This window comes from Dreissena polymorpha, chromosome 11, assembly GCF_020536995.1.
Source record: "Dreissena polymorpha isolate Duluth1 chromosome 11, UMN_Dpol_1.0, whole genome shotgun sequence".
NCBI lineage: Eukaryota > Metazoa > Mollusca > Bivalvia > Myida > Dreissenidae > Dreissena > Dreissena polymorpha.
Genome location: NC_068365.1, coordinates 22,468,521 through 22,492,969, shown reverse-complemented (window position 1 = coordinate 22,492,969; position 24,449 = coordinate 22,468,521). Strand labels below are relative to the sequence as shown.

The following is a 24,449-nucleotide window of genomic DNA, read 5'->3' as shown; positions in this document are numbered from 1 at the left end:
CAGTTCGGGCCCTTACATAGAGTGTGTATATTGCATAGCGCATTTGAGTAATTCACACATTTAAATGGCTGTTCATACTGTGATCACAAAAACTTAATTATTATTTGCCAGTCAATTGAAGCTGTTAAATGGCACCCCATTGACAAACAGTTCGGGGCCTTAGAGTGTGTATATTGCATTGCGCAATCAACGCCGATACGGGCCGCGTTATCAGTTTGACACGAAGAACGTAACATCAAACATGTTAATCCCAAATGATTTCGGGTGCCAATTAGTAAGCGGATCGCAGGTCATTAAATATTAGGGCAATTACGTTTGAAAAAAAATTGCGAATAAGCAACCATTCAATTGAATATTCGAATAATTTTGCCACCCCTAATAAAAACAATTGCCCTACAATTAATTATTACAGCAATCATAGAAACAATTACCCTACACTTAGTTATTACAGCAATCATAAGAACAATTACCCTACACTTAATTATTACCTATTAATTATTACCCTACACTTAATGATTATACTGTATATCAAGGGAATTGCACCGATACATAAACACTTCTAAACAAATATCCAGTTGAGTCTGAAAGAGTCATCCCAGATTAGCTGTGGTGAATGGACAAGTAAATCTAGGACAATACTTTACTCCTATGAATTAAGCACAGTTTTCCAAGAGCATGGCTCATTTGAGGCATGTTGTGGGATAATAATAATCAATTGGTATTAAGTGATGTACTGGATTACCTTGTGCAGTCCTTACAGGTTAAGTCGTGATAACACTTCTGCCTACAGTGGAAATATGGTTAGAATTAATTTCTTTGAAAGACAAAACACCATGCATTTGTTGTGTTGTATCATTGGTTACAGACTGTTGAGCAACGTTTAAACAAAACATATTCTGTAACTTTTAGTGATTTCCATTGTGCTCTGTTAATTTTTATTTATATACATGTCAACACTTCTGACACTTGTCCTTGTATTTATGCAGATTCATTAAAAATACAATACAACCAATTTTTTTTTAAGACCAGTATGTTACAATTTCAAACATAAACTCATTTTGAATTGTACATTGTAATAATTAAATTAACACCATGTGTGTTTTGTTTCATTTATTGATAATACAGTATATAAGCAGGAAACGAAAAGGACACATATATGATAAAATTTGTTGAAAAAGACTGTGTACAATCATCAGTACATATGTTGGACAATTTAACAGGTTGCATACTTCTATATCTTCATACACATGTTCTCGTACTTCTGCATTTGTGTATTTCATTTTATTAAACCAGGAGACCTTATTTTATTGTAACACAAAGTAATAACAAAACTCAACAACCAACAAGAACAAAATGTAAGAATCATATTAACAAATAACATTCACCAAACTATTCAAAACTAAACAAGTGTTTAAAACTTAACAGAAATAAGAACAACAGGCGTTTCCCTGAATGAATATATCACAAACAAACTTGTTCTACTTTGAATTGTTTATAACATTAATTACTACAAGTACGGATGCTGTGATCAATTAAAACGACAACTTTGGTTACAATTAAAAAAATTACCCCCAAAACACATCTAAGTTTGTTCTTGAAATACCAATAGGCGGAAATATTTTTTTACAATTTTCCATTTAATTTTAAGAGGGCTGATGTCTGTGAAAGGGAAGGAAATGCATTACAATACACAAAATGATGGGGTAAAATACCAGGACATTAAGAGCAGAACCATGCAGTGCCCAGGTGTTCCTGACTTCCATAATGTGGTTACCCCAGTGCCCAAATAAGCAAATATATTTTCGCACTTGTTTAAGCTCTAAATAATTGCAGAACTTAATTTAGGACACTTGCATGTAAAAACGAGAGATGTGTTTGTCAGAATCACAATGCCCCCTACTGCCCTGCTTTGAAGCCATATAGGATGACCTTGACCTTTCACCACTCAAAATGTGCAGCTCCATGAGATACACATGCATGCCAAATATGAAGTTGCTTCAATATTGCAAAAGTTATGACCAAGGTTAAAGTTTTGGGACAGAATGACAGACAGACAGGCACAAAACAAATTTACCCGATCATTTAATCTGGGGTCATAAAAAAATGAACGGATTACAAACTGCATGCCTTTACCCCTAAAATCGTGGGAAAAGGCCTGCATACAGATATAAGCCCTCGTCTGATACTGTTAGCGCTTTATATAGCCATAAAACTTACATAAAATACTGTTTCACTTTTGAGCATTAAATTTGTATCAACAATAGGTATTATCTTCACATATGGAAGGTGTTTCTATTATAAATATAGACAATAGTTAGAAATCATTTAAATTAACTAATGATATAATTAATGTTATCTCTATTATGCGATTATCATTATGCATGAACTAAAATAACATGAGTTCAATAAAATGTTTTATATATTATAACATTATACCCAAAATCTCTATTACTACCCTATATTAAACAAACAGACATATATCTGAATGAGTTACGAAAAACACAACACTGCATAAACTGCCATCACATATGAACCTTTTTTTAAGAATTTAATTTAGTTATGATAAAGCTGTATGTAACCATTAAATCAATTAATGCTATAACTGTTATAACACCATATGAAGAAACAAAAAAGAATAACACTAGGACAGAATTTCCACTTAAAACCAACCTAATGACATCCGCAAGTTCAGGTCAGTGTGTTAAAGTTAATAACAGCATTTATGATGCATTAAAACATAATATCTCATGACAAAAAAAAAATATGTTTGTTCATCAACTTGGTTTTACATAATTTGTAAAGACAGTTGTCTACTGTTTTATCCTGACCAATTGATTTAGTATATGTTGCTTATCTTAACATCATTCTAAATAAAATAAGATGGCTAAATACTTTATTCCAGAATATTGTTTAAGGAAAGAAGTAAAACACTATAATAAAAAAATATTTATAATAAATACAATAAACACAAAAAATTACTGGTATTTATTAACATGTACAAGTAATCCATGTTTTATGCAAACACAAAAATCTGAATAACAAATAAATATGACATTATTTGTTCACAATACACAAAAACTACTAAAAAGCCACACAAACATACTGTAAAAACAGAGACACCTGGAGGAAGCTAGTCAGCCGCTTGTGTCCGAGACAGAACCAAAGATAAAGATGACACAAAAAAACGCAATGACATTTGCAAAATTCAAGTAAAAAATGCTGATTTAAAGTTTGTATCACTTGTACATAAAACAGATAGATCAACATCATGTTTAACAAAAACATGTAAATATTACCAAGTAACAGAAAAAAATTATCACAGGTTTAATTAATAACAACTTCAAAAGAAACAAACATAGTATCTTTAAACAAATATAAAAACATATACATTTTACCAAATGGCAGTATACATATTGGATGGGCAGTCAAATTTTTATACAGCTCAGGCGCACTGGGGAGCTGTCAGCATAAACTAGACCTTGTAAAATGCTGTTTCCATTAAATAGAGAATGCAATGCACTGTAAGCATAAACTTGAGCTTTTAGATGTTGTTAGCACTACACAGCTTGTCAGACATAGTAAGCATAAAGCAGATCTTGTCACATTTTAGTTAGAAATATCTATAACACAGCTCTTCATAATAAGTAATAATCATATTGTAGAACTTTAAAGTTAAGATGATTCATTACTAAAGCCTTTTTCTACTTGATATCAGGATCAATTTATGTTTGTTTGATTGTTGAATATGTGTAGAAGAATAGGAGAATATCATCAGACAAGTTAATGTCTTTGGACCAACAGACCAAAAGAGAGTTCTCTGGTGAAACCAGTAAACCTGCATCTACTAGGTTATGTAGTGTATAATAATTCACTTAAAAACAAACATAGATCCAGCATTGTGACAGACTTAAGCTTAACAAAAGTGTATAAGAGCTTTTTTTTACAACAAATATTATCCATGTGGCTGAAAAAAAACTTTTTTGTTAAATTATGAACATGTAAAATATCAGCATTCTATTTAACAAAAATGTTTTTGATTTGAATCGTTCCTTACATTTTTAATTAACAGTTTAACATTAAATAAGACAGTCACTGATACAGAAATAAGAATATATTTTTGAAAATGTCAGCTGTAAGGTGGGACATCCATAAGAACATGGCAACAGCTTTTCTACCCTTGAAGATGGGATGGGATGGACTGCCCCAACAGGCTGTGAGGTCCGCATGACCACTGCTGTTCTACCCCTGTAGATGTGACCGGATAGACTGCTCAACCAGGCTGATCCAGTTGTGTTTTTCCTCATCCGTCTCTGTGGAGAAATACCACTGCTGCTTGGGATTCTCCATTTTGAAGGAGTTGGTCAGGTCTGGAAAACAATTTCGATTTCAGAACTATTTCGTGCATTCAAACACCCCACATAAAAAATCTAGTCCATTGTGTACATACAATTTTTTTTTAAACAATCTTATAAAACAAGTTTGGCACACTGAGGAACTTCAAGGAACTGGCCTCATTGAAAATTGAGAAATGGGCCAAACTAAATTGAATAATGAACCACTTAAAATGAGATGTAATTACTCGTTTCCAAGTACTTCACTTATGTTCAACTGATCATTTTGTTACTACACTTGTTGGGTTCTTGTATATGGAAGTGGCACTGTGCAGTCTAAGAGCTTTAGTGCTTTATGAACAAATTTAAGTTGGTGTAGAAGTATCATGGTTGAAGAATTGTCTTAATCATTCTGCTTTCATGCATGTTTGTGGACTAAATATCAACAAAAAGTCTTTTTCCTAACGTTAAATTTTGATGTTCAATAATATTGGCAGGCAACAACAGACTAATGTCCATACTAAATTGTCTCAGTTGATTACATGGCTTATATATGTTCAATAAAATGCCCAAATTACAACATCAAACTGAATTAAGCAGAGTTATACCTTGTAACACACTCCAACCAAAAAAAAACACACAAACAAAAAAGTAGGGATGGCAAAATTATTCGGATATTCGAATATTCGATTGAATGGTCAGCATTCGAATTATACAAATGATATTCGCATATTCGCATTTTTTTCCAAACGTAATTTCACCAATATTTAATGACCTGCGAACCGCTTACTAAAAAGCAACCGAAATCACCTGGGAGTAACATGTTTGACGTGACATTCTTCGGGTCAAACTGATAACGCGGCCCGTATCAGTGTTGATTGCGCAATGCAATATACACGCTCTAAGAAAGGCCCCGACTGTTGTTTGCCAATGGGGTGCCAATTAACGGTTTCAATTGACTGGCGAATAATAATTAAGTTTTGTGATCACAGTATGTACAGCCATTAAAATGTGTGAATTACTCAAATCGCGCAATGTAATATACTTACTATAAGAAAGGGCCCGAACTGTTGTTTGTCAATTAGGTACCAATTAAGGGCTTCAATTTACTGGCGAATAATAATTTAGTTTTTGTAATCACAGTTTGAACAGACATTTAAATATGTGAATTACTCAAAAGTAACAGATGATATAAATTAAACAATCATCAAGGAATCATAATTCAAATCTGAAAATGCCACCAGCCCTTTCTGCAGTATGGAATACTTTACAAGGTCTTTGGATAAGAAGACCGCAACATGTAATGTGTGAAAACTTAGCTTTACATATGCGCGGTCTGCTACAAATCTGTGGAATCATTAAAAAATAAAATTCTATGACACGATGTTTTACATTCTTTTTGTGCCCGATCACAGTGTCGGTCATAGAATTAGTCGACAGCGATACAATTATTCGATAGCAACGTTAATAAACAGCCTCGTATTTAGCAAACGGATATAACTTACAAACCAATGGAAATTAACACATAACAAGGAGAAATCAACTCAGCCGTTTTATGCGAATATTCGAATATTCGATTGAATGAATTTGCGAACATTCGAATACCGATATTGGTATTCGATGCCATCCCTACAAAAAAAAGACACAAAACATTTTGCTAAGTAAATGTTTAAGTGACTTCAATCATGTTTTTAACCAGGTTTTCCGAAAGGAAAAAACTGGTTATTAGATTGGCGAATGTCAGCAGGCGGGCTGGCTGGCGGGCAGGCGGAACAAGCTTGTCTGGGCCATAACTTTGTCGTTCATTAAGAGATTTTAAAATCATTTGGCACATTTGTTCACCATCATAGGGACGGTGTGTCGCGCAAAAGAATTACGTCGATATCTCCAAGGTCAAGCTAGGTCACACTTTGAGTTCAAAGGTCAACAAGATGTGTTTGTGAAACACAATGTCCCCTTATATGACGTTTGACCTTGAAGGATGACCTTGACCCTTCACCACTCAAAATGTGCAGCTGCATGAGATACACATACATTTCAAATATAAAATTGCTAGCTTCAATATTGCAGAAGTGACATTACATGAGCAATTTTGACCCATATATTTGACCTTGAAGGATGACCTTGACCTTTCACCACTCAAAATGTGCAGCTCCATGAGATACACATGCATGCCAAATATCAAGTTGCTATCTTCAATATTGCAAAAGTATTCATAAAATAAGCGATTTGGGCCACATATATTTGACCTTTGACCTTGAAGGATGACCTTGACCTTTCACCACTCAAAATGTGCAGCTCCATGAGACACACATGCATGCCAAATATCAAGTTGCTATCTTCAATATTGCAAAAGTACTCATAAAATGAGCGATTTTGTCCACATAATTTTTACCTCTGACCTTGAAGGATGACCTTGACCTTTCACCACTCAAAATGTGCAGCTCCATGAGATACACATGTATGCCAAATATCAAGTTGCTATCTTGAATATTGAAATACTGCAAAAGTGTATATTAAATGAGCGATTTTGACCCATATATTTGACCTTTGACCTTGGAGGATGACCTTGACCTTTCACCACTCAAAATGTGCAACTCCATGAGATACATATGCATGCCAAATATCAAGTTGCTATCTTCAATATTGCAAAAGTTATTGCAAATGTTAAAGTTGGCGCAAACCAACCAACAGACCAACCAACAGACAGGGAAAAACAATATGTCCCCCACTACTATAGTGGGGGACATAAAAATGGCCATAAATGAGCTTGTCCAGGTCATAACTATTTCGTTCATTGTGAGATTTTAAAATCATTTGGCACATTTGTTCACCATCATTGGACGGTGTGTCGCGCAAAAGAATTACGTCAATATCTCCAAGGTGAAGGTCACACTTTGAGTTCAAAGGTCAACAAGAGCACCGCCTTGCGGGTGCAGAATGCTCATCTATTTTTCTTTTTAAAGGTGAAGGGACCTATCTCAATTTCAATCACAAAGAAGGGAGGGGTGGAGTGGAGAGGGGTGTATAGTGTGGGGGTGTGGTTATTTATTAAATTATCTTCCAAAAATGAAAACAAAAGGCAAAAAAAAAATTAAATTTTTTTTGGAGAAGGGGGAGATTCTTGGGTGGGATGGTTGGACGGGACGGTATTTCAAAAATAAAAAAATAAATATAAATATTTGTGTTTTTAACCATGTTTGAAAAAACAAGAGATTTGTTTGTCAGAAACACAATGCCCCCTATTGCGCCGCTTTGAATTTAAAAAAATAAAAATAATTATCTTTGACATTGAAGGATGACCTTGACCTTGAACTTCCACCACTCAAAATGTGCAGCTTTATGAGAACTCCGCTTTGAAATATTACTTTTTGACCTTGAAGGATGACCTTGACCTTGAAGGATGACCTTGAATTTCCACCACTCCAAATGTGCAGCTTCATGATAACACCGCTTTGAAATTATTAATTTTTTTACCTTTGACCCTGAAGGATGACCATGACCTTGAAGAATGGCCTAGACCTTGAACTTCCACCACTCAAAATGTACAGCTTCATGAGAACGCCGCTTTGAAAAAAAATAATAAATTGACCTTTGACCTTGAAGGATGACCATGATCTTGAAGGATGACCTTGACCATGAACTTCCACCACTCAAAATGTGCAGCTTCATGAGAACGCCACTTTGAAATATTTTTTTATTTTTTTTTTACCTTGAAGGATGACCTTGACCTTGAATTTCCACCACTCAAAATGTGCAGCTTCATGGTAACGCCGCTTTGAATTTTATATAAAAAAAAGACCTTTAACCTTGAAGGATGACCTTGACCTTGAACTTCCACCACTCAAAATGTGCAGCTTCATGATAACGCTGTTTTGAATTAAAAAAAATTACCTTTGACCTTGAAGGATGACTTGACCTTGAACAATGACCTTGACCTTGAACTTCCACCACTCAAAATGTGTAGCTTCATGAGAACGCATCTTTGAATTTTTTTTACCTTTGACCTTGAAGGATGACCTTGACCTTGAAGAATGACCTTGACCTTGAACTTCCACCACTCAAAATGTGCAGCTTCATGAGAACGCCGCTTTGATTTTTTAAAATTTGTTTTTTGACCTTGAAGGATGATCTTGACCTTGAACTTCCACACTCAAAATGTGCAGCTTCATGAGATACACATGCATGCCAAATATCAAGTTGCTATCTTCAATATTAAAAAAGTTATGGCCAATGTTAAAGTTTTCGGACGGACAGACGCCATATATTTGACATTTGACCTTGAAGGATCATCTTGATCTTCACCTTTCACCACTCAAAATGTTCAGCTCCATGAGATACACATGCATGCCAAATATCAAGTTGCTATCTTCAATATTGAAAAAGTTATGGCCAATGTTAAAGTTTTCAGACGGACAGACACCATAAATTTGACATTTGGCCTTGAAGGATGACCTTGACCTTTCACCACTCAAAATGTGCAGCTCCATGAGATACACATGCATGCCAAATATCAAGTTGCTATCTTCAAAAGTGAAAAAGTTATGGCCAATGTTAAAGTTTTTTTCGGACGGAGGACAGACTGACTGACGGACAGTTCAACTGCTATATGCGACCCTACCGGGAGCATAAAAAATATTTTTTTGGGGTGGGGGGTGGGGGGGGGTATAGTGTGAGGGTGTGGTGGTCATTTATTAGATGATCTTTAATTAAAAAAAGAGGGCCTGAAAGGCTCAAAGTCGCTCACCTGAGATAACAAGATATTATTGGGACAAATCATCTGAGCAAGTTTCATGAAGATCGGAAAATAAATGTGGCATCTAGAGTGTTAACAAGGTTTTCTATAGCTATATAAGGAAAAATGCCCCGACCCCTGGCGGCCATGTTTTTCAACCAACTGGCATCATTTTCAAACTCGTCCAAGATATTATTGGGATGAATCTTCTGACCAAGTTTCATGAAGATCAGACTATAAATGTGGCCTCTAGAGTGTTAACAAGATTTTACTATAGCCATAAATAGCCATATAAGGAAAAATGCCCCGCCCCTTGGCAGCCATGTTTTTCAAGCAAATGTAACCATTTTCAAACTCATCCAAGATATCATTGAAACCAATCTTCTGACAAAATTTCATGAAGATTGGACAATAAATGTGGCCTCTGGAGAGTGAACAAGACAAATACTGACGTCACACAACTGACAACGGAGGACGGACAACGGACGACGGACAAAAGGCAATCACAAAAGCTCACCATGAGCACTTTGTGCTCAGGTGAGCTAAAAAAAAAATAATAATAATAATATTGAGGGGGGGGGGGGGGTTTGGGTGGAGTCTAATGTGGTCTGTCAGGTAAGAGTTGTTTTGTCAAAGTATCAATCGAATCTAATCATAAATAAAGAAGTTATGGCAATTTTAGCAAAATTTAATAATTTGACCTTGAGAGTTAAGGTCATTCAAAGGTCAAGGTAAAATTCAACTTGCCAGGTACAGTACCCTCATGATAGCATGAAAGTATTTGAAGTTTAAAAGCAATAGCCTTGAAACTTTAGAAGTAAAGTGGATCTAAACACAAAATGTAACCATATATTCAAAGTTACTAAGTCAAAAAAGAGCCATAATTCGGTAAAAATGACAACCAGAGTTATGCAACTTGTCCTTTACTGTCCCCTTATGATAGTTTGCGAGTGTTCCAAGTATGAAAGCAATATCTATGATTCTTTAGGGGTAAAGTGGACCAAAACACAAAACTTAACCAAATTTTTAAGTATAAAGGGCCCATAATTCCATCAAAAGGCCAGTCAGAGATACATAACTTTGTCTGCACAGTCCCCTTACGATTGTTAGTAAGAATTGCAAGTATGAAAGCAATAGCTTTGATACTTTAGGAAAAAAGTGGACCTAAACACAAAACTTAACCAAATTTTCAATTTTCTAAGTATAAAAAGGGCACATAATTCTGTCAAAATGCCAGTCAGAGTTACACCACTTTGCCTGCACAGTCCCCTTATGATAGTTAGTAAGTGTTGCAAGTATGAAAACAATAACTTTGATACTTAAGAAATAAAATGGACCTAAACACAAAACATAACCAATATTTTCAATTTTCTAAGTATAAAAAGGGCACATAATTCTGTCAATATGCAAGCCAGAGTTATCTAACTTTGCCTTCTTAGTCCCCTCATGATAGTAAGTAAGTGTACCAAATTTGAATGCAATAGCATTGATACTTTATGAGAAAAGTGGACCTAAACGCAAAACTTAACCGGACGCCGACGCCGACCCCAAGGTGATGACAATAGCTCATAATTTTTTTTTTTTAATAGATGAGCTAAAAATGGCCATAAATGAGCTTGTCCGGGCCATAACTGTGTAGTTCAATGTGAGATTTTAAAATAATTTGGCACAGTTGTTCACCATCATTGGACAGTGTGTCTCGTGAAAGAATTACGTCGATATCTCCAAGGTCAAGGTTGCCATGTCTAAAAATAGATTTATTTTGAAACAAGGGGGGTAACTACTTTATCAGACTTTATTTTTTCAAATTGAAATCAAGGTCACCACGAGTAAAAATAGATTGAATTTGAATCAAGGGGGTAAGTATGCACATTTTGAATTGTCTCACTTTATTTATTTTTTTAAATATTGAAATCCTGGTTTTGTGACAATTTGTCCCTTGTTTTTTGTAAAATTATAGTTACAAACAATGGAAAATGATTATTTCACATGCCAAAGGTAAAGAGTATTTTTTAAGCAAACATTTATCAAAATAACCAGTTTCCATAGGCAACCCTTACTCCTGTTTAAAAGAATACTTACACATAAAAAGTTGTAACGCTGTTCACGTACCTTTAGAGTCGGGCATGTCGTGTATACGTAGTCTTCCCAGTGAGATACTGGCCTCAAACTTGTAGTTGTGTTCTATGGCACGGCTGAACGGGAAGTGTTTGGAGGTCCTGCGTGTAAGTACGAGGGCATCGTTAAACAGGAACAATCCATATGTAGCAGCTGTCTGGAAGAATCTATAAATAGAAGCGGTCTTAGTTAGCATAATGTTTGGGGTCTGAACTACTGAAAATGCCACCCCAAAATTTTTTAAGTGAATTTCCCTGATGTTAACCTTACTTGAATTAGTTTTTTTTAATGCCCCTTAAGAGAGGCATATCCTAATTGTATTGTCTCTTCTTCTGTCAGTCAGTTTGTCCCTCTTCTTTTGCAGGGCATGACTCATTAGGAATCAAAAGGATTCAAATGCTACTTCATGCAATGAAAGATGGCCTTAAGGACAAGTACAGATTACAAGAACCATTACTAAATTCGGGTGTTATGTCTCTTTCATCAATTTTGTGTGTGAGGAGCTTAACTCCCATAGTATTAAACGTATTTAAAGCGGGTATATACGATCTTGTCAAATATTTAGTAATAGATATAAAATGTGTAAAAAACTTATTATACATATATTTCAATATAAACTAAAATAAAAGTTAAGAAGAACATGTGTCGAAAAATGCTAAATAAGCCAGATATTTAATTCTGAAATCGAAAAAGGCTGTACAGCCGAATTCGCCAGCATATATATCATGCATGTACGATGTGAATCTAAATTTAGTTTAACGGTTCATTTGAAATTTCTGCAGCGATATCGATTCATACGACACATGAACACTTACAAAAAAGACGAATGCTTCGGTTATTGTAGGAAAATAATTACGAATTATCTTCGTCACAATCGGCTCGGGGCGCTAATTTGTATTTGCTGTATTTTATGAAATTCGTCTTAAATGTATCATTTTTCTTGCATAGTGTGTGTTATTATAACATATTTGTATCAATATTTTACAATTCAGCACATATAAAAATCGTATATACCCGCTTTAAATGAAACATTTAAGAGAACATAGTTCAGAGGAATGGCAGAATATAATAACCATAACTCTCTTCTTAGTCCGTTTTGAGTTGTTGTGTGAAGCATAATTTTGCTAGTATTAATTTATATTAAAATGATTTTTAGACGGCTTTTTAAAAAATGTCGCGTACAAGGACAATTAATCTCTCTTTGCTATCATACACACTTTGTTAATTGTTCATGTCTTTTTGTTAATTTTTCATTTCATATACATTACATCATAAATATTGAAAGGGTAAATATAAAACTTCTTAGATTGATAGAGGACATTGAGGACATTCGATTTGAGAGGAAGTGCAGGGTACAACACCCATGATGTTTTCTATAGTATTTTGGAAGTTACTGCCCTTTGTTTATTTTTTATTATAGCAAAACAAGACTAATTTTCTTGTGCAAAGCATATCTTAAAAATTATTTCATTGATAACAATAAAGCTTCATATATTGATCAAGGGTTTGAGAGGAAGAGCAGAGTAATAGAACCATAAATATTTCTTTAATATGTAAAGAGTAATTGCCATTTGAAAATAAGTATAACTACATGTATCAGTATTAAATTTATTGTCATAACAATTAAATATGGACATCTTTAAAATTCTTCAATAACATTAAAATAAACCAAATCAGTGACAGAGTAATAAAAAGGACCTAAAATACAAAGAAAACAAAACTTTGACAAGAAAGCAACTTACTGTAGCTCAGGAATGTCCGAGTTCTTTTTGGGAGGGTTGTGTTGGTTGACATCGAGATGCTTCACCAGGTAGCGGTTGGCTTCCAGCAAGGCCTACAGAGGGAAGCAATGTGAATTAGGCTATAAAATGATTATCATGGTATTAACAAGTACTAAAAAAAACTTATATTAGTATCAACATCCTGACCTCAATAAAAAATATTTAAAAAATCATCATAGTCATCTACTTCCCAACAAGGCAATTGCATTGTTAATGACAAGAGCACCGCCTTGCGGGTGCAGACCGCTCATCTATTTTTATGTCCCCCACCCACTATAGTGGGGGACATATTTTTTTTGCCCTGTCTGTTGGTCTGTACGTTGGTCTGTTGGTCTGTTTGCTCCAACTTTAACATTTGCAATAACTTTTTCAATATTCAAGATAGCAACTTGATATTTGGCATGCATGTGTATCTCATGGCGCTGCACATTTTGAGTGGTGAAAGGTAAAGGTCATTCTTCAAGGTTAGAGGTCAAATATATGTGGCCAAAATCGCTCATTGTATAAAATACTTTTGCAATATTGAAGATAGCAACTTGATATTTGGCATGCATGTGTATCTCATGGAGCCGCACATTTTGAGAAGTGAAAGGTCAAGGTCATCCTTCAAGGTCAGAGGTCAAATATATGTGGCCAAAATCGCTCATGTTATGAATACTTTGGCAATATTGAAGATACCAACTTGATATTTGGCATGCATGTGTATCTCATGGAGCAGCACATTTTGAGTGGTGAAAGATCAAGGTCATCCTTCAAGGTCAGAGGTCAAGTATATGTGGCCAAAATCGCTCATTTTATGAAGACTTTGGCAATATTGAAGATACCAACTTGATGTTTGGCATGCATGTGTATCTCATGGAGCCGCACATTTTGAGTTGTGAAAGGTCAAGGTCATCCTTCAAGGTCAGAGGTCAAGTATATGTGGCCAAAATCGCTCATTTTATAAATACTTTAACAATATTGAAGATACCAACTTGATATTTGGCACGCATGTGTATCTCATGGAGCCACACATTTTGAGTGGTGAAAGGTCAAGGTCATTCTTCAAGGTCAAAGGTAAAAAAAAATCAAAGCGGCGCAGAAGGGGACATAGTGTTTCTGACAAACACATTTTTCAATATTGAAGATAGCAACTTGATATTTGGCATGCATGTGTATCTCATGAAGCTGCACATTTTGAGTGGTGGAAATTCAAGGTCAAGGTCATCCTTCAAGGTGAAAAAAAATAAAAATTTGTTTCAAAGCGGCGTTCTCATGAAGCTGCACATTTAGAGTGGTGGAATTTCAAGGTCAAGGTCATCCTTCAAGGTCAAGGTCATCCTTCAAGGTTAAAGGTAAATTTTATTTTTTTTAAATCAAAGCGGCGTTCTCATGAAGCTGCACATTTTGAGTGGTGGAAGTTCAAGGTCAAGGTCATCCTTCAAGGTCAAGGTCATCCTTCAAGGTCAAAGGTCAAAAAAATAAAAAAAATAAAAAATTTCAAAGCGGCGTTCTCATGAAGCTGCACATATTGTGTGGTGGAAGATCAAGGTCAAGGTCATCCTTCAAGGTCAAAGGTAAAAAAAAAAAATTCAAAGCGGCATTCTCATAAAACTGCACATTTTGAGTGGTGGTAGTTCAAGTTCCAGGTCATCCTTCAAGGTCAAGGTCATCCTTCAAGGTCAATGGTAAAAAAAACAAAAACATTTCAGAGCGGCGTTCTCATGAAGCTGCACATTTTGAGTGGTGGAAGTTCAAGGTCATCCTTCAAGGTCAAGGTCATCCTTCAAGGTGAAGGTCATCCTTCAAGGTCAAAGTTCAATTTTTTAAAAATCTTTTTCAAAGCGGCGTTCTCATGGAGCTGCACATTTTGAGTGGTGGAAGTTCAAGGTCAAGGTCATCCTTCAAGGTCAAGGTCATCCTTCAAGGTAAAAGGAAAAAAAAAACTTTTATTTTTTCAAAGCCGCGTTCTCATGAAGCTGCACATTTTGAGTGGTGGAAGTTCAAGGTCAAGGTCATCCTTCAAGGTCAAAGGTCAAAAAAATAATAATGTCAAAGCAAGGTGTAAGGACCTATCTCAATTTTAATCACAAAGGAGGTAGGGGTGGAGTGGAGAGGGGTGTATAGTGGGGGGGGGATTTTTGGGTGGGATGGTTGTACGGTATTTCAAAAATAAAATAATAAAAAATAAATATTTGTGTTTTTTAACCATGTTTGAAAAAAAAACAAGAGATGTGTTTGTCAAAAACACAATGCCCCCTATTGCGCCGCTTTGAAAATTAATTTGGTTTTGGTTTTTTACCTTTGACCTTGAAGGATGACCTTGACCTTGAACTTCCACCACTCAAAATGTGCAGCTTTATGAGAACGCCGCTTTGAACTATTTTTTTTGACCTTTGACCTTGAAGGATGACCTTGACCTTGAACTTCCACCACTCAAAATGTGCAGCTTCATGATAATGCCCCTTTGAATTAATTTTTTTTACGTTGACCTTGAAGGATGACCTTGACCTTAAAGGATGACCTTGACTTTGAACTTCCACCACTCAAAATGTGCAGTTTCATGAGAACACTGCTTTGATATTATTATTTTTTGACCTTTGACCCTTTAAGGATGACCTCTAAGGATTACCTTGACCTTGAACTTCCACCACTCAAAATGGGCAGCTTCATGAGAATGCCGCTTTGAAATTTAAAAAAAAATTGACCTTGAAGTATGACCTTGACCATGACATTTCACCACCCAAAATGTGCAGCTCCATGAGATACACATGCTTGCCAAATATCAATTTGCTATCTTCAATAATGAAAAAGTTATGGCCAATGTTATGGTTTTTTTTTGACGGACGGACAGACTGACTGACATACTGACACACTGACATACTGACGGACAGTTCAACTGCTTTATGCCACCCTACCGGGGGCATATAAATTATTTTTTGGGGGTGGGGGGGGGGGGGGGGGGTATAGTGTGAGGGTTTGGTGGTCATTTATTATATGATCTTTAAAATTTTAGCAAAATTTAATAATTTGACCTTGAGAGTCAAGGTCATTCAAAGGTCAAGGTACAATTCAACTTGCCAGGTACAGTACCCTCATGATAGCATGAAAGTATTTGAAGTTTGAAAGCAATAGCCTAGATACTTTAGAAGTAAAGTGGATCTGAACACAAAATGTAACCATATATTCAAAGTTACTAAGTCAAAAAAGGGCCATAATTCCATAAAAATGACAACCAGAGTTATGCAACTTGTCCTTTACTGTCCCCTTATGATAGTGTTCCAAGTATAAAGCAATATCTATGATACTTTAGGGGTAAAGTGGACCATAACACAAAACTTTACCAAATTTTCAAGTATAAAGGGCCCATAATTTCGTCAAAATGCCAGTCAGAGTTACATAACTTTGCCTGCACAGTCCCCTTACGATAGTTAGTAAGTGTTGCAAGTATGAAAGCAATAGCTTTGATACTTTAGGAAAAAACAGGACCTAAACACAAAACTTAACCAAATTTTCAATTTTCTAAGTATAAAAAGGGCACATAATTCTGTCAAAATGCCAGTCAGAGTTACCTAACTTTGCCTGCACAGTCCTCTTATGATAGTTAGTAAGTGTTGCAAATATGAAAGCAATAGCTTTGATACTTAAGGAATAAAATGGACCTAAACACAAAACTTGACCAAAATTTTCAATTTTTTAAGTATAAAAAGGGCACATAATTCTGTCATAATGCAAGCCAGAGTTATCTAACTTTGCCTGCCCAGTCCCCTCATGAAAGTATGTAAGTGTACCAAGTTTGAATGCAATAGCATTGATACTTTATGAGAAAAGTGGACCTAAACGCACAACTTAACCGGACGCCGACGCAGACGCCAAGGTGATGACAATAGCTCATATTTATTTTTTTTTTAAATAGATGAGCTAAAAATGTGCCCAAATCTATTGGTAATGACTACTTAATAATTAACAAAAGAAATGGGTCAGAACCCATCTAAAGCAGCTATACTGGTAAATACTATGACTTTTCAGCTTTATTATGTAACCTATACTATGTTAAAATTAGTACTCATATTTAAATTTATTTTCAGTATTTTAGTATAAACTCAGACAAATTGTAAATGTTATTTCAAGCTAAAAATCGTAAAACTAAAGAAAATACATAAATGTCCACTTGGTGCGCAGAAAATATTTCTGCCATTAATTGCATAGAAAACACATCAATGTGCCGTTCTAGTCCAAAAACTCAAAAGTGCTGATATTGTGACAGATTTCTATTTGTTGTTTTGTAATATTTAATATTATGTGTTCTTACCGGGCAGTTGAGAATCTTTCTCTGCAGCTCAATCAACTCTCGGTCTCTCTCCATCCTAACTTGGCACTGGAACCACATACAGAATTGTACACGGTCAGAAACTGCACACAAATCATTCACCACAGTATTTGTCTGGACTCTGTATCAATAGACAGAGATAGTTTGCACTCTGTATCAATAGACCGAGATAGTTTGCACCCTGTATCAATAGACCGAGATAGTTTGCACTCTGTGTCAATAGACCAAGATAGTTTGCACTCTGTATCAATAGACAGAGATAGTTTTCACTCTGTATTTATAGACAGAGATATTTTGCACTCTGTATCAATGGACCGAGATAGTTTGCATTCTGTATCAATAGACCGAGATAGTTTGCACTCTGTATCAATAGACCAAGATGGTTTGCACTCTGTATCAATAGACCGAGATAGTTTGCACTCTGTATCAATAGACCATGATAGTTTTCACTCTGTATCAATAGACAGAGATATTTTGCACTCCGTATCAATGGACCGAGATAGTTTGCATTCTGTATTAATAGACAGAGATTGTCTGGACTCTGTATCAATAGACAAAGATAGTCTGGACTCTGTATCAATAGACCAAGATTTTTGTTGTTTTTTTATTAAATGTTACAAGTCAGAAGCAACTAGAAATATTTATGTGATGTAGATAGGTGGAAACAAAATATTATTTATTTATTTGTAAGTCTATGCAATCATAAATCTTCCAAATGTAGCTGAGGCCATTAATTACACAATGGTCACCTTTTGTGTTTTACATTTAATCTGCGCTAAAATGAAATCTAATTTAAGCATTTTAAATGGTTTTCAGAGCTTTTCAATCATTTAATCCATTGTATTACATAATTTATTGTTCCATCAAATTTAACATTTGACCTCTTACTGACATTTAAAATAGGGAGACATGCGCAGAGTACATTTTCTCCTGATAACTTCAACTCAAGACCTTGTTATCTTAAAACCATGGAATATTACCACATTTAGCATTTTAACTGCCTTAAAAGTCTACCGTTATTTTGGCTATTCCTTTTCATTTCATTTCACCACTATGCATGCCGGTACAATTTGAACGCTAACAATTGCATTCGAACCAATTAAAACAATTCAAATCAATTCAAAATGTAATCCCGGCAATTAAACGCTTTATTACCAAACACAAAAGGTGATCCCACTGTATTTTTCCTCACCTCTCTAATACAGCGGTCCAGTTCAGTGAGCGTTTCTATGGCGTTGGCTAGGTCAGCCCTGTCCTGGTGGGACTTGGGGGTATGCAGTTCAAACCAGCTCAGCAGGGTCACGTACTGGTTGATACGACAACCAGGCAGCAACAGCAGTTCCTGTAGCCTGAAAGCGCGGGGCAGTCAATTTGAGTCGCGTTCTGAGAAAACTGGGCATAATGCATGTGCATATTGTGTCGTCCCAGATTAGCCTGTGCAGTCCATTTTTCGTTTGAATGAAGTCTCTTATTAGCAAAAATCCAATTTAGGCGGAAAGTGTTGTCCCTGATTAGCCTGTGCAGACTGCACAGGCAAATCTAGGACGACAGTGTGTGCACATGCATTATGCCCAGTTTTTTCAGAACATGACTCATTTACATGGTTAGAGCTGCCTCTTGGACAATGGAGCTAATTGCATGCTCTTAAAGTGTCGTATTAGATCAGCCAGTGCAATCCGCACTGTCAAATCTGGGAGGACACTTTCCGCATGGACTGGATTTATGTTTAGATGAGAATTCCTTTAAATAAAAAATCAGTAAAAGCGGAATGTGTCATCCTTATCTATCCTTTGTAGAATGCACAGGCAAGTCAGGGACTACAGTTTACGCACATGCATTAAGCCATGTTTTCCTCGAGTTCAAATAAAGCACAGTTTCTATTTCATTGGATGATATCTGTATTCATAGTATATAAAAGAAAATCTCTAATTTAAATAAAAGTAAGGTATCATAAACAATTCAATGTATTCATAATGCAGAAAGTTAAAAGACACACAATTGAAATTAAAGTCTTTACTCGTTTCCAAAGCACTGATTTCAGTTATACAACTTTGCATTTGCTATTAGATGCCATGCACTCTTACATTCGCATTCAGATCCACACAGGCAATGGTCTTAAACCATGAAGGTTTTTCACTTATGTTTTCAATAGTGCCACCTCAATTTCAATCAATTAATGTTTATTTTGTACTGTTTAGTGTTTGACAGTGATATATTCAGAATACCATATAGCACCAAATAAAGTCATTTTAAGTCAGGAAATGCAAAGGCTGTGTGATTGGCCGTTTAAAGAATTTTACATCCAGGCCATGGTGATTTGTTTTCTTTATTTTAATATAACCCAAAATACCTTGGTCGTTTATTCACTTTATAATAATTTAAAAGCAGTTCCATTTTGTATCAAAGGTATCATACTAACCTTTAACTTATTTTCAGTTAAAATTTTTGGAAACTGGGCCCAGAGGACATTCAAAGAATTTCCCTCTATATTGCTGATTGATATTTTTCTTACATTCAAACCAGTTACATACGTGAGCATCTTGGTCTCCGGACTTCGATCATGTCTCGCGAGGAAGGCTCTGAAAGCAGGCGTCTGCTCCTTGGAACGCTCGATACATCGTAGGATCATCTCATTGTTGTTGATAAAGTTCGTGTACACCTTGAGATGAGAGTTGAACTTGACAAAGATATCGCCCAGGCAGGACTGCTGGGGGTCCCAGTCTAGCAGACGGCTTTGCAGGTTGTCCTTTAGTTCGCTAGGAAATATAGGGAACAGTAACCTTTAGTTTGCTAGGAAATGTAGGGAATTGTATTATCCTTTAGTTTAGAATCTGTTTGATATAAGAATATGTCTCTTGCTGGCTGTTAAGTCGTTCAGACCAAGAAATAGTTGTTTTCCATTAGTTTTAGTCAATTGCAGGTAAAGATCAAAGTAAGGCAGTGTTATCGGATGGAAAAGGAATAGACATATGTAATAACTGTGTTCTACAATGCAGAATAGTGAAAGGTGTATGGTTACTGTGTTTTACAATGTAAAGTAGGGAATGGTTATATGCAACAACATTTCTTTGTTTTAGAATGTAGAATATGAAATGGTCATACGCAACAACTGAGTTTTAAAATGCAAAGAGTAAACATTTATCAAAAGCAAAAGAGAAGTATGTTTAAGATAAACCTTTCTCATGTAACCAATCATGAAACATTTTGAACAGAATATGACCTAAATAGTGAAGCGTTAAAATAAATAACTTTTACCACTTCCCATCTTTACAAAAAGCTCAAACAAGCTTGCTACAAGCTCTTCCAAACAAAAATATTGTCCATTGATACCTCTAAAAAAAGTTTAAATTGTAATTGCAATTAAGGCTGCAAGTTTCTTAATTTACTAATATTACGTATGTATATGAAACAGGCCTACACATTCAGGCTATTGGGTCCACACTTACCAGCTGTTCTCCAGGATGGCAAGGATGTCTGTGAAGATGATCTGCAGATTCTGATTGCTGATGATACCTCTACAACAGAGAACAACAGGGAAATGCTTTAAACAACAATGCATGGTTACAGTACATTGATACCTCTACAATAGAGAACAACAGTGACATGCTTTAAACAACAATGCATGGTTACTGTACATCCATACCTCTGTCATAGGGAACAACAGTAAAATGCTTTAAACAACAATGCATGGTCACAGTACATTGATACCTCTACAATAAAGAACAACAGTGAAATGCTTTAATAACAACAATGCTTGGTTACAGTTCATTGATACGTCTGTCATAGAGAACAACAGTGAAGCTTTAAAACAACTATGCATTGTTATGGTACTTACGAAGTAAGTTATTTAATAGTGCAAGAAATACTATGACTATCACAGCCAGTTTTTAATAAGAGAACAACAGTGTATTTTTTTATAACAAGCAAATTCGTTGAATTGATATCCCGCCAATATGCTTCTGGACACAAAAGTATTATATTGGACACTCAAAAAACCATTTTTTCCAGATACAAAGGGCCATAACTTCGTTATTAATAGATGGTGTACAATGCCATTTGGCGTGCATAATCCTCTTATCCATATACATACTCATACCAAGTTTCAATGAAATCCGCCAAAGCACTTCCAAGATATGGCTCCGGATGGACAGACGGAAAGACGGACGGAAAGACGGACGGAAAGACGGACGGACGGACAACGCCAAAACAATATCCCTCCGCCTATGGCGGGGGATAATAACCATGAAACTTTAAGGTGATTTTAATATTCAGTTCTTTTAAATTTTGTAAGAAGTACTAAAAATCTCCAATATATCACATGAAACTATTATTTTCTCTGTAATATTGTTAAAATAACAAACATAACACCCCTATGAAGCTAAACAATGCAAAACAACACACAAACCTGTCCACATTACCTGTTAGATCTCAAGGCAGCGTTTAGAGGCTTAAAGTAGACTTTCTTGACAGCAGTAAGGGCCCTGTTGTAGTCAACCTCGCTGGAGACAATCTCCATGGCAATAGGTGTTCTCTTCTCCGGGTACTCACGGAAACGATGCGAGGTCTAACGCAGGAATAAACATGCCATTAGTGTATTCAAACATAATTAATATGTAGAACAAGGTGATAAGTAACATTGTGGAATACAGTTTTTGAGCTCTTATTAAATGTAATAAAATTTGAAGATAGAATAAAAAACATAGACCATGAAAGTTTCATAACAACAACAGTCAGTTATTTCATGCATGGGAAGGTGAATTGTTTATTTGATTTTTATAATCTTAACATTAAAACAGGCTTTTTCTGAACTTTTTGGGAAAACATACCTACCTACAAATGGGAATTCTGTGTTCAAAAAATGTCATATTATTGTAAAATAAACATCATCAATAATTAAAGATTTGATCAGCATATTTGTCTCACAAATTATAATTCATTCATTTGCCCTTCAAATAATTATATTGATGAACATAATTTAAGAAGACAAAACACCCTAACAGTCTAAAACACACAGTAACTAACCAATCTCTCCAGCTTCCCTGTGGCCCTGATGGTTCCAAACTTCTTGCTAAGCTCCTGTGTCTTCAACACCACCTTCTGCCTCTCACCCCTCTGTCGTGTTCTGGTCAATTTCTCCGACGCTTCTGTCCCCTCGAGGGTCCCCTTCTCCACCCCGTCCTCCCCCCTCCTGGCCCCCCGTGCATCCCCGCCCCCTTGAATGTCATCGTTGTCACTGTCCCATACACTGTCCCCTGGCTTCTTGGCATCCGCTGAAAATGGTTGGAAACTGATGTTGAAATGAAATCTATATCTTCAAGCTAGATTGCATTAAAAGCCTACGCCTTATTGATTCAGCATGTTCTCTGGCTAGTCCATATAAACGGACTCCCAGAGCCTTTGATAATTTTTGCTATGGCGGCTCTGGGAGTCCATATGCACCCCTATATAAAGTTCAGCGCAGAGAATCCGTGCGCTTCACTAAACAGACGTCGTTCGAGACATATTGATAAAAATAATGAATAAACTTAATAAACATGTTAAATTTACCTGAACGGCAACGTACGGACGTTATCCTTTGCATGCACCCAATAAATACGACAAAGTTTCAACACACTATTCTTGTTGACATTTTTATTTTGAAATTTGAAACAGTTTTTCTGTGTCGAATATTCGATATCGTTGTCGACTTTAATAGGCTCCATCACATAACCCGACGTGCAAAATATTGGTGTACTTATTTATTGCTTTAATGGTACCATTTGGATGAGTTTGTGGTAGACAGGTAAAATTTAATAAGTTCTTGCAGTTTCAGTGTTCCTTAACCCTTGCATTGTTGATAACATTTTGCCCCCATGGACAAAAGAGAGCGCATTGCAACTCTCAGCAGCCCATTGGGCTATAAAGCTGAGAGTTGAATTAGTGCAACTAGTTCTCTGGCGAGAACCAGTTCTTAATATATAAGTATGGATGGAAAACTCATATCAAAAAAATATTTTCAAAACAGTTCAATTGTATGTATGCAATTACTAAGTGGTTTAATGTATGCCCATGGATCAGGAATTGTCATGTTCAATCCCCACAAATAGGGAGTTCTTAAAATTTAAATACATTTTAAGTACAGTCATTTTAATTGAATCTGGTTAAACATATGATTTGTGTTTACAACTGCTGGATTTATATAAATTATCATACAAAACATTCTCTTGAAGACTACTCCATTCCCATAACTACATCCATTTCCTTCACCCAATCTTACATAGATTACTTTCACCCAATGCCTGACACTTTTATCTATTATGAAAATGCCCTCTTCAAAATTTCATTTACACGCTTCTAATCATACATATTTATTTCCACTCACAAAATGTCAATTTGATTCACTCACATTATCTTAAACACACAATCTCTTTCCACACTGTCTTCACTATTTCACACACAACTTCTATACCCATAATAGTTTTTAACTCAATCCATTTCACCGAAGATATCTTTCTTTTACACACACATACATTTCTCACACACAAACACACGTCACTTTTCTCACACACTCACTTACTGCTTTTCACACACACTAATGTTTTCTCACACATACCATTCTTTTCACACACACATACAATTCTGTTCATGCATTTACACAATTCTGTTCACACATGCAACTTTGTGTCTCACACACTCAATTCTTTCCACACATACACAATTATTTTCATAGATATTTTTTTTATTTTCTAACAAACAATTCTTTTCACAAACACACAATTCTTTTCTCACACACACAAATCTTTTCTCTCACACACAAAATTCTTTTCTCAAACACATACAGTTATTTTCTTACAAACACAATTCTGTACACACATAAAAACGATTGTTTTCTAACACAACAATTCTTTTCTCACACATATAAAGTCATTTTCTTATAAACACAATTCTGTTCACACATAAAAACAATTCTTTTCTCACACACAACAATTCTTTTCTCAAAGCTCTTTTTGACTGGGTTTCTTTCCCACCTTTCAGTGTCTTGTCCGTTCCCTCCTCGTCAACTTCAGGCTGCATTTCATCCTCAGGAAGCTCTATGGCCGGCAGTCTCTGAAGTTAACAACAAGACAGTGTGCTGTACATGCGGTTTTAATGTCAAGGAAACTTAAGTTTTATTACCTCAAACTTGTCTAGTTACT

The 24,449-nt window shown here is 35.6% G+C and overlaps 1 protein-coding gene across 2 annotated transcripts in view; it reads right to left on the bottom strand.

Moving 5' to 3' along the window:
- Positions 1–1,095: 1,095 nt before the first annotated feature.
- Positions 1,096–24,449, bottom strand: part of LOC127851522 (epithelial cell-transforming sequence 2 oncogene-like) — a 44,443-nt gene continuing 21,089 nt past the window's right edge. For both annotated transcript variants that reach the window (XM_052385345.1, XM_052385346.1), the window contains 10 exons: positions 24,282–24,360; positions 22,297–22,544; positions 21,693–21,838; positions 20,721–20,789; positions 19,806–20,030; positions 18,467–18,623; positions 17,257–17,322; positions 12,927–13,018; positions 11,179–11,351; positions 1,096–4,367 (listed from right to left, as the gene is read on the bottom strand). In XM_052385345.1, the coding sequence (XP_052241305.1) occupies positions 4,240–4,367; positions 11,179–11,351; positions 12,927–13,018; positions 17,257–17,322; positions 18,467–18,623; positions 19,806–20,030; positions 20,721–20,789; positions 21,693–21,838; positions 22,297–22,544; positions 24,282–24,360 (1,383 nt within the window). In that variant the 3' untranslated portion in view covers positions 1,096–4,239. The remainder of the gene's footprint in view (positions 4,368–11,178; positions 11,352–12,926; positions 13,019–17,256; positions 17,323–18,466; positions 18,624–19,805; positions 20,031–20,720; positions 20,790–21,692; positions 21,839–22,296; positions 22,545–24,281; positions 24,361–24,449) is intronic.